At 37.0% G+C, this 16,776-nt stretch overlaps 1 protein-coding gene across 1 annotated transcript in view; it reads left to right on the top strand.

The window, feature by feature from the left end:
- CNOT2 (CCR4-NOT transcription complex subunit 2) overlaps positions 1-5,949 on the top strand; it is a 58,894-nt gene extending 52,945 nt beyond the window's left edge. The window contains exons 14-15 of the mRNA XM_063447010.1: positions 254-398; positions 4,715-5,949. Coding sequence (XP_063303080.1) covers positions 254-398; positions 4,715-4,801 — 232 coding nt within the window. The 3' untranslated portion in view covers positions 4,802-5,949. The remainder of the gene's footprint in view (positions 1-253; positions 399-4,714) is intronic.
- Positions 5,950-16,776: the final 10,827 nt, after the last annotated feature.

Genomic DNA, 16,776 nt, shown 5'->3' with positions numbered 1-16,776 from the left:
ATGCCATATTATTAGGGAAACCAAGATTTGGAAGATCCTTGGCTTCTATCAAACCATTCTTAAATGATTTGATATTAAACTGAAGGGCTGTGGGAGGGATTCTAAGCAGCGTAAGCGCTTACAAGGATCTTTAACCTTTCTAACTAATGCTTTGAAAATACAGCACCAAGCTATTTACCAGTTTGCTGTAGAACAGAGAAATGCTGTTATACATTGCAATAAGTGTCACTTTTTTCTTCTTCTCTTATATCAGTTTCAACAGAGACTGGAGATATCACAAAGAAGAAAGAGTATGGATTACCAGGGCACCCGGAATGGAACCAACTATGAAAACGAACACCTATGAGAGGGGAACATATTACTTCTTTGATTGTCTTAACTGGAGGAAAGTTGCAAAGGTACAAAACCACTGGATATTTGTGGAACTGGTCACAGGGTTGTAAAACAAATGTCTCCCTGTATACATGTTTGATCCTATGATCATTTTAACTAGTTTCCTGATGTTTTATTGGTATTACCAAATTGTCAACCCAGGTTATGAATTCAATGGTTACTAGCATGTTTTTACTCCCAAGGCCAGGACATCTTTTTGTGGTTTGTTAGAATTATAGCCACTTTACAAAATACCATAAGTAAATTGATGTCTTGCTGCTGTGGCTGGGAAGGACCTTTCACTAATGCCATTTTCCTTCACACTATACAGCAAGCAAAATCAACCAAATGGTTTATAGACATGAGTCTGTAATATCATCTTACAAATGGCTTTACATAAAATGGCACACTGAGACTTGTCTTTTATACATTTCACTTTTTCCGCAAGATACAGGATGGTAGAGAAAGCAGTCATTAGATCTACTGGGAGACCAGAATAAAATAACCGAACTAACCCATTTAAACTCTGCTTTATCCAGTATGATGTAAAACAGCACTGTGCCAATTTAAACCCAGCTAGAATTGTGCTAATGTTTATCATATTAATTGTGTGTGTGTGTGTATATACACATTTTTTCACAATACTCTTACATAAGATTTAAATACACTTCAGCTTATGTAGCACTATTTGTCCCCCACATGGGTACGTTCTGCATAGTAGTGGTGGGCTTAACGCGTTATGGCCATATGGTGGAACTGAATCCCCATATTTATTTGTTGAGATAGATCATTTTAAGTAGCCTTGTAAAATTTAGAACTGTATTGTTAGTCTCTTGGATTTCATCCAGCAGTTGTGTATAATTTTTATATTGATTGACTTAATAGTGAAGTTCCAATCCTGTCCTATCAGTTTGGCTGTCTCTTATCTAGTACACAGTTTCACGAGTGCATTCAATATAGTATTGTGTATGTATGTTAATGAATGCTTTGAAATGGTAATGTGACTATAGCACATATATAGCATATAGTACCTGAATGTCAAGACTGGAGGGAGGGTAATCTGAAATACTTTCATACAGCTTCCTGGATTTAGTACCACTGATCAAATTAGGCCAATTATGGCTGAGGCTGACTCATTGTAAAACACAAATCTTTAAGGAAACTGTTTACTTGGGTTTCTGTAAAAAATGTTCTGTAGCAACAGAAGAATAAATAGATTAAATAAGCATTCAAACTGCTTCCTGAGCAACGAGCTTAAGTGAATTTCATGAAAACGGTTACATGGCAAATGCCATAGTTTATCGAATGATTTGGTGCCATGTCTTCCTAATCCGATACAGGCCCGACATATTGATTGATACACCCAGAATATTTGTGTAGTACATTTTGTGTATCTAGATTGCTGTTTTTAGCTCTTGAATTAAAATCAGATCTCTAGTAAGTTTACAATTTAAAGCAAATTAGAACACAACTCCCTGAGTAAGTTTTTCTGTAGCTGTACATTCTGTATTTTTCATCCTGTATTAAAAAAAAAAAATAGATTCTGGCATCAAGTGTCACCTAATGACCCGGACGTCCCTCTAGTGGCTCTCTGGTAGAAAGTCACTAGATGTGCAATTAACCCTCAAACTGCAATAATTACCTTTGCTGGGTTAAGGGGCCTGGGACACTTAGTATGGACCAATCCTGTGTGGCATTGCACCAGTGACGCAAGTCACATCACTTGTCCTACCTATCAAGATTTCAGTATATCCTACTGTCTACATCATCACGAGTTTCTCTTTAATGCGGCAATTAATGTAGCAATGTCCAATATGGCTTTATTTCATCACACCGAAGAATGAAAGGACATTACAGCACGCAGTGTATTTCACAGAGGGACTCTCTGATAACATATTTGTTTTCTTGGTAGGACATAATGCTCCCTTGTCCAAACAGAAGTATATGTCCTTGTAAATTGTCCAAGCAGCCCAGTCAAGAAAATACGAACACCTTCATAAAATGCTACTCTCTCCAAATAAAGGCAAAAATTGTAGAAGTACTTAAGAGATGATGATACTATGTAATTGGATCTATAGTGTAGTTGTAAACTCTTGTGAGGGCACTGAGTACAGTAAATAGTCCCCATGTGTTCTCAATCAGGGCAGTTTATTACAGTTCATTCAATTTCTGAATGGTCTGGAGAATAAAATATTGTGCATATAACCACTGCAGGAGGTATGTAAAAACAAACAGGATGTTCTCATTATAGGTTGCCTCTTCATTTATGTTTTTGTTAGTTTTTTTTGTGTGAATAGCAGAGTGCTGAGTTTTACTTTACCTAGCAATTCCTTTTTGAACATATGTGCTATACATTAGGGGGTGGGTTGTATTTTTTTTACCTTTAAAGATGGTTTGCTCAACCATAATTTTCCTTTCTCTTTTCTCGCATACAAACTTTTTTTTTTTTTTTTTATTATTATTGTTTAAAAAAACATTCATAGGTTACCTGTTTAAATGCCTGAATTGTTTGGCAGAGCCAAATAATAAATACATGTCCTTTTCAGCCAGTTAAAGCCCATGTGATTGTGATAAGCGTTAAAATCCACAGTCTTCAGAACAGGCTGTTTTTTGTTTGTTTCTTTGATGCTATGGAGTGCAACTATCATTACTCACTCATCACACACTTTGCCTGGCTGAGAATCATGGGAGTTGCAATCCATAAATATCTAAAGCAGTATAATGTAAACCTAAAGTCCCCCCAATAATTAACTATCACTAAATCCCTAAACCTAACCTGTTAAAACGCTCTGAAGTGTAAGCGCTATGGAATCTGTTGGCGCTATATAAATGGCAATAATAATAATAGTGTGTGATTGCAGCAGGAGAGGGAGATCTCACTCTCATGCTGCATCTCCTGTATGCTCTCACTGACAATCACACAGTGATGGGTGCTGGAAAGCAGGCACAGTCTAGTGTTAATCAGGATTGGCAGGGAGACCTGGTCAAAGTCTCCCTCTCTAAAAGGGGAATCCTGGGGATCAGCACTGGGCTATGTGTGCTGCTCAGCATCGATCACTGTGGCTGAATGTGATAGTTCAGCCTCTGTGATGACCGATGACTCGCATTGTTTATGCTGGGTCCACTAAATCTGGCCACAGCTAACAAAGGGGTGTGCCAGATATCGATTTATACGTGGATCTCGCCAGTGCCTGCATGGACTTAAACTCTGCAGGCACGAAAATGAAAATATTTACTGGTAGTGCATGTGCCGGTGCTGTATATTCACACATACCATAGCTGTGCGCCTTTTGTCATAATTTATTTCTTATACTTTGGGATGATATAATGCAGATTGCTCACCACATCTATAATGTGTTTTACGTAATCATTGATAAAAATGCTTTTGGACTTGTTTCTAGCGATTTTACTAGCATTATCTTTGCAGATTGCATATAGCATGAAGTTCTAGGACATAGCTCACTTTAAAAATCACATCAAATGTAGTAAGTATTTGGTTTCATGAAATAGACAGTCCAAACGCCATAACCCTTTTGCTTCTTGATAGATTTATTGAAAGAAAATTATTGTTAAAAAATTGCTGCAGTTGTTTGATCACACACACTGCCTCTCCCTGAGTGTAGAAGATCTTGTAAATCGTTTGCAAGGGTTATCTATAACTTTCTAGTAGTTCCCTGTAAAACAGCTGTTTGAATTTGCGACAGCTGCAGTTAACTTCCCCATATATAAATGAGATGCACAACTGCTGAACTACAAATCCCACACATCCCTGCTGGACAGGTATATGGGCTATGACTGGCAATCCTATTAAAAACAATGAAAGGCCTAGGATTCTCTGAGAAACTTTGAAACTCTCCTCAGTCCTCCACAGTAGTTCATTTGCATATGTCCACATGAATGAAACATGGTTGTGTATCTGGCAGTGGACAGGAAATGATTACCTTAATAATATAATATAATTTAATGATATCTTAAGGAACCCTGAAAGTCTGAAATAATTCCTGTATTGACAACAAAACAAATAGTTTGTATTGTTTCATCCAAGTATTAAGGGCACCAATGCAGTAAAATCGATGTACATAACCTTGAGTTGTAGAATTGGCAGGTGACACAAAGATGTTTAGATGTTTGATCTGAACATATCATCTATCGATGTGTTTGCTTTGTCTCCATCTCTCAAAGGCCTTTCTTGACAAGGGTTCATTCAAGGGTTCAAAGATTATAACATAATCTGCAAACAAAGTATTTTTTGCAAATTTTTAAATCATTTTGAAAATATGTCCTTTGATTTTCAGGAATACCCCATTTGCATAATAGCTGATGATCTTGTGTTCTCTGACAGGAGTTCCATTTGGAATACGACAAGCTAGAAGAAAGGCCTCATCTGCCATCCACCTTCAATTACAATCCCGCTCAGCAAGCCTTCTAAAGACTTCCCTGTTCATGGGGTATGGCTGTCTCAGCACAATACACAACAAAACTGCAGAACTGATGTGGCTCAGGCATCCTGGTTTTAATTCCTTGAGGATCTGGCAATTGTCTCATGCAAAGGGATCGTCACTTGAGGTCCTGCCTTACTAATTATGTGCTGCCCAACAACTAGAATTGTAGTTTGTTTCTTTAGTTTGAGCAGGGTCTGTATTTTTTTTTCTTCCTTTGTTTTTGTTATCATTTTATGCCACCAGACACAAATGGATACAGAACACTGACATAAGTTTACCACTTAGTTTCCAAACTGTTCAAAGGAAGAGCGAGAGAGAGAGAAAAACCTAAAATTAGTCAGCGAAGTTTGCATTGTTCATTGTAGCACTATTTGGTAATAAAAACCCCCCACATGTTTGTGTATTTTTATGTGAAGATCCTTCTCGTATTTCATTTGGAAAGATGGGCCTTCATTTTACTCCCCCCTTCTGTTTTTTTGAACGGCATATTTTTTGCCATGTTCAGCTCATTCCCAGCCAAAGGGATCTACAATGCATTGCAGTGCAAAGATTTGCAGGCCCCTCTGACAGAGAAAGTGCTAACACAAAGATTATTCGACTGTTTAAGAGAAAGATATTGCCGCAACCTTTGGACAATTTCCAGAGTTGTGTATTACTGAGCTTCATCTTTCCAGAATGAGCAAAACACTGTCCAGTCTTTGTTACGATTTTGTAATAAATGTGTACATTTTTTTTAAATTTTTGGACATCACATGAATAAAGGTATGTATGTACGAATGTGTATATATTATATATATGACACCTATTTTGGAAATGTTTGCCCTGCTGTACCTCATTTTTAGGAGGTGTGCATGGATGCAATATATGAAAATGGGACATTCTGGAACTGCTGGTCAGGGGACTCCTTTGTGGCCCCCTGTGCACTAAAGGGCCAGATTTTCAGCAGCCAAGGACATCCATACCCAAGTGAACGTGATGGGACTTAAGGAAGTGAACTGAGACAACTCACTCTGGCTGTTTGAAAAGCAGCGTTTCATAGGAAGAAAAAAAATAATAAAAAAAAAAGATCAATCTTGTATTTTCTGACCACATAAAGGCTTCTTCTCTTTGTAATAAAGTAGAAAAGCTCTCCTCACTGCAGTGTTGACTTTGATTTGAGATTGTGAAATCATTTGTGGAATATTGTGAAGGCTGCATCAAGTGTGCTCCCCTTAGAGACAAACAAAATCATCTTGCCATATGCCTGGCCTCAAATTTACATGTAAAAGGTTTTCCAAACGTAGTAACTGGTCATCAACAATTCATATATTTAATTTTTCAGCAAGTATGTGTTCGTTTGATGAATGTTTGACCATTTCATTCCTTTTCCACTTAATTATATTTTTTATTTTTTATATTTCATTGAAGATAAAAAAAAACCTCACTGTATAGTAAAATGAAAAGAAAAAATAAAGTTCAGTTTATCAGAGAGTTGTAAAACTTGCAAACTTTAAGCTTGTCATTCAAAATAATTTGCTCCCGTGTTGCTCCACTGTAACCACCACACACTTCATCTGTGTTATTTTACGTCTCCATTGTGTTTTAATTACAGCTGTAATGTCAAAGTTTGGTAAAATAATTGCAAATGTGGTTAAAAATGTGCTTATGGTTTTACTCCTGAATAGAGCTTTTGAAAAGGGATAATTACTTGAATAACAGCAGTTTTTGACCGGGACCTGTACAATTAAACTTCCCCGTCTTTGTTTCTACCAGCACAGAGGTTGTCTTCTTGGTAGATAAACCATTTATGGATCATGATGCCTGGAAGATATGGAAACTGTACAACGTTCTGCAAACCACTAGCACTGTATATATTTATGCACGTCGTGGCAATTCTGTCTAAATTCCAGTTAATCCAATATATTTTATGTCTAAACACAATAGAAATTTGCAAGTGAGAGGGGGGGGGTTTGTCCCAAAGTGGGTAAGATTTATATAAAAATTGTTCTCTTTGTGAACAAAACCCTAAAGCACTCAATGGTTGGATGCAGGAGAGCTAGGAAATTGCTAATGGGCATTTTTTATAACTTACATTGTTTTTTTTTATTATAAATCTTTCTATTTTGACTGTTTTGGTCTAAAATGTTTACATTCCATGTAAGTCCGTAACGATTCCCAGTTAAATGAGGGGGGGCTTTTAGGATATTTTAGAGAAACTAATACTTCCTCAAGTGGGATACATCTCATGACATTGACATATTGGCTCAATTGCTTTTGCCACTTTGTCCCCTTATTCCCTAAGCAAAACATGGTGAGGGGAATTTTTAAGAAAATCTATATATTTGCTAGCAGTTTTAAGAGCTTTCATTTTTTAAATGGTGTGTCATGACCGTTGCATTTTGAGCTGCAATCACTATTTTAAGAACTCACTTAAGATGTTAAACACAATGGGAATATAAACAAATTCAGGAAATGCATGTGTGAGTGACTAAACATTTGTTTGCATATTTTTTTTATTGCACTATTATTAATGCATTACAAAGGAGTAAACTTCAGGCTGGCGTATCCTTTGAATCTATGGATTGCACTTGTTTGTGATAATGATTCTATTATTGATAAATAATAAGCTACGGGTCAGGAACCTGGGTTGGAGTCTAAATGCCCCCAGCTGGGTGTTAGGGGTATCGATCCACCCTTCTCTCTAGGTAATCCAATTTAGGGACCCAGTTTGCAGTCTACTCACATATTGTGCCTTACTCATTGGGATTTCTGTCAGTAAGCGAAACACTTTGACTCATAAAAAGATGTAATGAAGCTTGTTTTTCTTTATAACTTTTCTGGTGGAATGGATTTGAAGAGAACATTGAATGTAGCCAATAAGATGCAGAACTGGGAAAAAATGTGTGGTATTAAATGTCACAATTCAGCTTTGAAACTGTTTGTTTTGATATTTTGCCTGGAGAAATTCTTTGTTCCTCACTCCATGGTCCCATTCTAACCACTGATCTCATTTGGGGAAGTCGACAAGTATACTGAGGCGAGCACAGCATGAAAACTGATGCACTTTGTCCCCTGATATAGACATCCAATCCTTCTTCCTGCTCTTTTGACGGGCACACTGAACTGTTGCAATATCTCTTTCTTTCATGATATTTAACACATTGTGTTCTACATCGTGGTTCATGGTTGACATTTCCTGTTAGGGTTATGGCAAGAATGGTTCCACCATTTTGTGTGTCGACTTCCCATATCTTTCTCCCCTTCCAATGTCTATCTGCAGGTTTTTATAGTTATTTACCATCATTTTCTTACCAGCACTGGTTTATCTTCTTTACACTACCATATTTTAAATTCTCTCTGTGCCGGTGAATAGATGTTTTCTACAACTCCTTTCTGTTGCACACATTCCAAATTTATTGGAGGATGACATTTTGTTTCTTGTCCATTTTGAAAACATTATTCCAATGGCCATATATCGTATTCCTTAAAGGGATACTATAGTGCTAGGAATACAAAGTTGTGGGTTAATAAACCCTTACTGTACTTACCCGATTCCAGCTCCGATGCTGCAAAGCTTTCCTATGGGGATTTAACTGTGGCTGGATGTCCTCATGCAGGGTGTAAGGATGTCCAGAGTCAGGCGACCAAAATTCCCCTAACAAGCAGGAAGTGCCTCTAGTGGCTGTCTGATTGACAGCCACTAGAGGCAGTCTTAACACTGCAATGTAATTATGCAGTTTATCAGTAACTGCAAAAATTGCCAATGCAGGGTTAAAGGACCAGGTTCACTGCACCCAGAACACTTCAATGGGCTAAGGTGGTCTGGGTTCCTATAGTGTCCCTTTAAGAACTACCTTTCATATAGGTTTTTAACCCCTTAAGGACACATGACGTGTGTGACATGTCATGATTCCCTTTTATTCCAGAAGTTTGGTCCTTAAGGGGTTAAAGTGAAGCAACACGCAATGTTTCTCATTTTTAAATGATTTTATCTCTTCTATGCTGCTCCATCTGTTCCTACAGCACTCTAGCTTTACATCCTTATAACAAAGTCCACGTGGACACGTTAATATATGGATTGCATTGCGGCCAAGCCAATCAGGGGGGCGCAAAAATCACTTGTCACAGGCAGCGTGCGGCTCCATAGGGGAATCGCATGCACAGTACACTGGGAGGGGGAGCGCCACACCCCTCTCGTTCTAAGTCGGAGCACCGGGTGTCACGTAACTACCCGGCGGTCAGTCTGACACTCCGTGCCGCTGGAGACTGAGAGGCTCTCCTCTCCTATGTCAGGTGAGAAATGGCAGGGAGGGGGCAAACTAGCAATAGGGAAGAGCTAGAGCTGGAGGAGGTAGGTATGAATTAAAGGGGTAGGAAGTGGACAAAGATGGGAAACATGAATTGAAGGGTTACAGAGGGAGATTTTGATGGAATGGGTATGGGAGTAGAGATATGGAAGTGGGGGAGAGACATGAATGGAAGGGGGGTTAGAAGTGAGCGGAGTGGAGAGTGCAGCCACACATTACCCTGCCTGGAGATTGCAGAGGGACTAGGGAGGGAGCAGAGCAAACAATGCGACTACCTACCTGACTGAGACTGCCATTTGCAGAGGGACTGAAGGAGCGAGCGGAGCAGACACTTCGTACAGTGGCATTACTACTGAGATAGAAAGTAACTTGAGGTGAAGCTTTTGAGTAAATTCTATATATGTACACAGGATTTACATAATGTTTCATGGAAATGATAGAAGTCATTTTAGTTTGTGTTGGTCTGGTCGAACATTTTTTTTTTTTTTTGTGGCCCACATAAATTTGAGCCTTATTTATTTGGCCCGAGTTAGCCTTTGAGTTTGACATGCTTGGATTACATTTTTAAGCATTGTTTACTTGATACATATTCTTGAGTGCATGTGAGAAAGTAAGACTTGTATGTATTTTTTTGCATCCAGTATTTGTCCTAAACAAATCCCACAGCCATAAAACTACTATTCTTTGAAAATAGGTGACGGAGTTATAGTTTCTGCTTTTTACTAAGCTAGTTTACTTGAATTGGGAATTATAAACAGTTTTCCTACAGATTGTGCCTTTTTAAAGGGGGTATTTAAAAGTTATGGACAACATAACTAGAGCATGTATTTATGGTAAACACTGAAAATTGCAAATAAGGTATTGTTTCTCTGATATTTCTATTTCATCTTTTTTTTATTTTATTATGACACAGTTTGCATTCTGCTTCCTGTATCCAAGTAAGGTATAATTTGTTCAAAGAATTCTTCGTCCTAGCCTTTCTCCAGTCTGATTTGATTTTTCACACTTGTTTTATGAACGCGTTTCTGTCCATACAATTTCCCCTCATTCTTAAGATTTGGCCCTTTGGGGTATTACACAGTCAAGGTGAGAAATGATAATGGCCACGTTCGCTGTTGCTATTTAAATCCACTTTTTATTACGTTACAACATTATTGGATTCTGTTATCTTCCACATATATAAATGTAAATAATGAAGAAGAAAAAAAAATTCAGAATGGGGCTACATTAGTTTGTCTGTTACATGCCTTAATTTTTGTAGTTGGTTAAAAAAAAAAAAATGCAATCTACTGATTTGGTAAAATAGATATTTGTGAAATTGTGACGAAGAGAAAATACCATAATTTTTTTATGTAGGATTACTGCCTAATGTAACCACCATTGTCATGTATAATTTAATGACCACTGTCCTAAATTGTCTTAATTTTAAAAAGTGTAATTGTAACCACCAACATGTTTTTCTACTTGAAGACCAGAAACCACTAGGGCTATTCTCTAAAGTGAGAATTCAAAGTGAATTTACAGGGAGACTAGTCACCAGAACAATTTTTAATGGAGTTGTTCTCTTGTCTATATCAATCACTGCAGGCATTTTCATATTTAAAAAAAGAAAGGAATATATACAGTGATAGGAGCGGATGTGTGGTAGCACAAGATGCTGCAGACCACCTGAGTGGAAACCCCTTATACCACTCTAAAAAAATACAAACATACATACAATAGGTGGATCACACGTCTTAATGTATCTAAAAAAGACAAAAAATAATATAGTGCCAGTATATATAATCTGTAGATGATATGGAAATCAGGTACTCACAAGCCTGGAGCCAAATCATGACATATGGCTCTCATGGGTAGCGCAGTGGGACTTTTCGTTAGGATGTTGCCGTCCTTTTTACAAGTGACCTTGTGAGTTTCTCCGGAGGAGTGGGGTAGAGATGCACAGGTTAGGTATTCTTTTCAAGAAAGAACTTTATTAATCCAGAATAAGAATTAAAAAACTGTGCAAAAAAAAAAATCAAGTGCTAAAAACCAATAAAATTGGTAGCTACCGACTGAAGAAGCCCCTGGCACGGGGTGAAACGCCTTTTGGACATTATAGCCAATTGGCAGGACTCTATTCTATTCTATAAAGTTCTTTTTTTATCCTAACGAAAAGTCCCACTTCGCTACCCATGAGAGCCATATGTCACGATTTGGCTCCAGGCTTGTGAGTACCTGATTTCCATATCATCTACAGATTATATATACTGGCAATATTGCACTATATTATTTTGTGTCTTTTTTTTTAGATACATCAAGATGTGTGATCCACTTATTTACATATTAACATTGCTGCTTAGGGACACCTCCGGTGGCAGTCACCTAGACAGCCACTAGAGGGGCTTCCTGCATCTAACGTTTAGTGTCTCCACGTTCTGCATGGAGTTGCTGAATTTCACTATATAGATGCATTGGTTCAATGCATTTATATGAGGAGATGCTGATTATCCTGCATAGTGTTTGCACTGCCCCCACCTCCCTGGCTGAGATCATCAGAATTGACCATCTCTGCAAAGGAGGCGGGGCCAGAGCCGGCAGACCACTGTTGTGCTTGAATAAAAGTGAGATTTTATCATATTTAAGGGATTCAAGTGGGTCCGGCCACCTAAATAGTGTTTTTAACTATCGGGTATTCCTGACCCGATAGTGTTCCTTTAAGATCAAAATAGATGGAAATTCTGGAGCTAATTGATAACTGCATGTGAGCTTAGCAGACTGGTACTATTATTATTATTATTATTATTAGTTTTGGTGTGTGTTTATTCTCTTTTTTTCTTTTTCAATCTTTTTTCCTCCTGCAATTAAGGAGTTGAAAAGTTGTTGGGCAAGTTAAGTTAAATTGTTTAGAATGTAAATGTATAGAATCAACAACAGATGCAATTAGTTAATCGCTGTTATTTGAATGTCGGGGTAGATAGGGCTACTAGGATGTACAGCGAGAGTAAAACTGTAAATTTTTTTTATTTATTTTTTTTTTTATTTTTTTTTTATTTTTGGCAAATTTATATAAGCAAAACATTGATTGTGTTTAGCCGTGCTTTGGCTAAAATGTTACTGAGGTGACCTTTTTATAAAACAGGTGATAAGAACATTATATACAGTAGAAATAGATGCAGATGTTATTGGTACTGTGATAAGCAGCATTGACAGAATAGATTAAGGCTCAAGAACGGGATCGTTCCACACGACCCCCCTTAAGGGACGCTTAAAGGGATGGTCTCCCTTGCGACCCACAAATTATTCTCATTTTTGGGAATTTATGTAAATATTCTCTATATTTCTATTCTTTGTTTACTTTTTTTCTTTTTTTTTCTTTTCAATTTAAATTTTCTAAGTTTTTGTTTTTTAATTTTTCCTTTTTCTTTTTCGGTTTCTATGTAAGGTCTATAGTGAGTTTAAAAGTATGTAACTGGGTGAGGAAAAATGTAAAAGAAAAGAAAAAAAAAAGGAAAAAAAAAAAAGGGACAGAGGTAGGTTAAAACCTTCTTGTCAAAATAACTACAGAAGAAACCATTTCCATAGAGATATTTCTGACTACTAGAGGTAAAGCAAAAAAGAAACTCGGTTTGGAGTATGGCCTATTACATTAAATGTATGTCTATGAATGTTAACGGGTTAAATAGCCCATTTAAGAGACGGGTAGCAATACAGGAGATAAATAATTCTAAAGCATCAATAATATGTTTCCAAGAAACACATTTTTGTACAAGAAACCCTCCTACTTTTAAACCTAAAAGGTACCCACAAATATATCATGCGTTTTCACCCCATAAAACAAAAGGGGTTGCTATAATGTTTCATGAGGATTGGTCATTTAATCAGGAGTTAATATATAAAGATAGGCAAGGTAGACTACCGATAGTGGTTGGAAATTTAAATGGAGTTCAAATAACAGTAGCCTCGATATATGCCCCAAATAGAGGAGAAAATAATGAAAACTGAATATGGGGAACACTCACATACAATGAGTGTAGACCAGATCCGTCTTCATGGATTATATAATAGTGACTTCCACTATTTTGAGGTATATAATCCATGAAGACGGATCTGGTCTACACTCATTGTATGTGAGTGTTCCCCATATTCAGTTTTCATTATTTTCTCCTCTTTCTGACTTCTCTGGGGTTAAGCCCCTTGTATATACCTCTAGTAACCTATTTGGAGTGTGTGGGAGCTGGTGAGTCCAACTACACCCACTCCTCTTTTTCAATATGCCCCAAATAATTCACAAATCTCCTTTTTGAGTAGAGCATTTTCTAAAATTAAGGCCGTGTGTAAAGGTCAAACTATAATTTGTGGAGACTTCAATTGTACAATAGACCCAAATATGGATATAAAGAGAAGTAACGCTAAGAACCCATTACATCAGACCACCCTCCTGAGTTCTAAATTTTCTAAACTTATTAATTCCCATGATTTGTATGACACATGGCGCTGTCTATACCCAGGTGAGAAAGATTATACCTTTTACTCAAACGTTCATAGCACTTATTCGAGAATAGATATGTGCTTAGTGGATAAAATATCATTACTGAATGTCACTGAGACAAAAATAGGAATCAGATCTTGGTCAGATCATGCTCCACTTGTCATCACTTTTAAAGCACAATTTGCAGCCAGGGGTAGAAATGTATGGCGACTCAATGAATCACTTTTAAATGAAACAAAGTTAGTTTCTAAAATTTGTGTAACAATTAGGAACTTCTACAATGACCATATTCATGACCCCTCAAGTATTATAACAAAGTGGGTGACAATTAAGGCAGTTCTTAGAGGACTATGTATACAAGCAGGTTCGATAAGGAAGAATAGGGCAGTGGAAGCTAAAGGGAACCTTCTAAATAAACTCAGTGAACTAGAGAAAGCAAATAAATTAAACCCCACAAAAACTCTAACAGAGCAAATAATAGGTGTTAAACAAGCAATGCAAGAGCAGTCTATAAATATAATGGAGAGTCAAATGAGAAAACTTAAACAAATCCACTATGTACAGGGTAATAAGGCTGGCAAACTATTAGCGAGCAAATTAAAGTCACAATATTTACAGACTAAAATACAATTTCTGCTAGATGCAAATGGTACAAAACTGTATAATCCACAAGAGGTAGCAGATGAGTTGGCTTCATATTACTATAAACTATACAATTTAAAATTGGACTTAAAACTGCATCAGCCCTTAAAAGAGGAAATATCTACCTTTCTTAATGAGGTTAATATGCCTAGACTGACTGATCAACAAAGTATGGCTCTGTGTGAACAAATATCTGAAGATGAAGTAAGAAAGGTGATATACACATTACCTAAAAATAAAGCCCCGGGCCCAGATGGGTTTTCAAACAATTTTTATTTAACCTTTGAACCTCAACTTACACCTCATCTCACAAACTTATTTAATCAATTTAAGATCTTTGGGTCTTTACCAGAAGAAATGCTTCTGGCGCACATAATCACTTTGCCCAAACCAGGTAAAGTCCCTAACGAGAGTGCTAATTTAAGACCTATATCCTTACTAAACACGGACATTAAAATATATGCAAAGATTTTAGCCATGCAAATTAAACCTATGTTATTTGATTTGATCTCACCAGAACAATCGGGGTTTGTCCCATCAAGACAACCAGGAGATAATACTTGCCATTTTCTAAACTTAATCACCTGGGGACAAACTAACAATCAAAGGGGCATATTATTAGCTCTTGATGCTGAGAAAGCATTTGATCGACTAAATTTGACTTATATGCAAGAGGTACTGATAAGTATGGGGTTTCCTATAGCTTTTTTGAGTAATTTAATGGCCCTTTACTCTAAACCTTCGGCCAAAATATATAACTCTGGCTTTCTGTCCAAATCATTCCAAATAACAAATGGTTCCAGGCAAGGCTGTCCACTTTCACCATTGATTTTTATTCTTTGTATGGAGCCCTTAATAAGATACATTAAATCTCAGGAAGCTATTAAAGGTGTAATTACGCCAATAGGGGAACAAAAAGTTGCTTTATTTGCGGATGATGTCCTTTTATTCTTATCAGATCCAGAATCATCAATCCCACAGCTACTCACCACGTTGGAAAGATTTGGACAAATATCATATTACAAAAACAACTCTAAAAAATCACAGGCATTGGTTTTAGGACTCCCAATAGATGTCACAAAACGATTAAAAGCGACATATATGTTTGATTGGCGGAAAATATCTATTTCCTACTTAGGCATTAAACTCCCTACAACACATAAGTTGATAATAAAAGAAAACCACCTTCCACTTATACATAAACTGGACTATCAACTTAAAACATGGGAGAATAAAGAAATATCTTGGTTGGGCCGTATACAAACAATAAAGATGATGATTTTGCCACATATTCTTTATCTTTTCCGCACACTGCCAATTACTATCCCAAATACTATACTCCGGAAGTTTCAGTTATTGATCAATGCACACATATGGAAAAGGAAACCACCAAGAATTGCACAAGATCAACTTTGGCTTCCATTTGCTAAAGGGGGTTTAGGGGTCCCAAATGTTAGAATGTATTATAAGGCTACCATACTTGCCCAAGGCCTCTCATCTCTAGATAGGGCCTCTTTGCCGTTATGGCTACCCTTAGAAAGCTCTCAGTTTACACAAGGCCCACTAACTTCCATTTTATGGTCAGGGATTAAAGTACATAATAAGGCAGTAGACATGCTCCCATCCACAAAAATTATTTTGCGTATATGGAGAGAGACTATTTCGAAACTTTCTATAGGACAAGATTTATTATTTGCAGCACCCTTGCAGACTCTCTCTGTTTTTACCTCAGACTTGCAGCTAGAAGATTGGACAAAGTTAGGGGTATGCCAAATACGGTTACTATATTACGATTCAGGTATTAAATCATTTCCTGACTTGGTTAAAGAATATTCTTTACCATCCAGGGAATTATTTACATACTTACGTATTAGGAATATTTTGCAAGTAAATAATATGCAAAAAATTCAGCAACTAACACCATTCGCTTTAAAGTGTACAGGGAGACTGCCTAATATTAAAGCCTTGTCCTTTTGTTACAATACTCTTCTGACACAAGGGGAACCTAAGAAACAGGAATATGCTCTAAAATGGGAAAGAGATTTGAAGGAATCATTTTCGTTATCAAGTTGGTTTCAGGCATTAAAGATAACCAAAGGGGTTTCCAGTAGTCTTAATCATTGGGAAGCCTATTGTAAGATTATTATGCGATGGTACTGGGTGCCAACTAAATTAGCAAATATCTTTAAGGGGACGAGCAATTTATGTTGGAGATGTTTAAAACATGAGGGGTCGTTATTACATATTTTCTGGCTGTGCCCTAGTATTAGTAAATTATGGGAGGAGATAGATACATTTTTTAGGGTAGTACTGAAGGTTAATATTCCATACAGTCCAGAGTGTTTTTTACTTCATATATTTCCCACACAGCTTCGGGAAGAAAAATTTATGATTATCCATTGTTTAACAGCAACAAAAATTTCAATAGCTTACAAATGGAAAAATAGACAAGCACCAACAATAGCAGAGGCTTTGTGTAGATTTGATTCCTTTAGCATATATGAGAAAATGGCAAGCCGAATAAAGGGAAGAGAAGATTTATCTAAGCGTAGATGGCATCAGT

This window comes from Pelobates fuscus, chromosome 3 (genome assembly GCF_036172605.1).
Source record: "Pelobates fuscus isolate aPelFus1 chromosome 3, aPelFus1.pri, whole genome shotgun sequence".
Classification (NCBI taxonomy): domain Eukaryota; kingdom Metazoa; phylum Chordata; class Amphibia; order Anura; family Pelobatidae; genus Pelobates; species Pelobates fuscus.
Note: the sequence above shows the minus strand (reverse complement) of the source record. Positions and strands in the feature narration are given on the sequence as shown.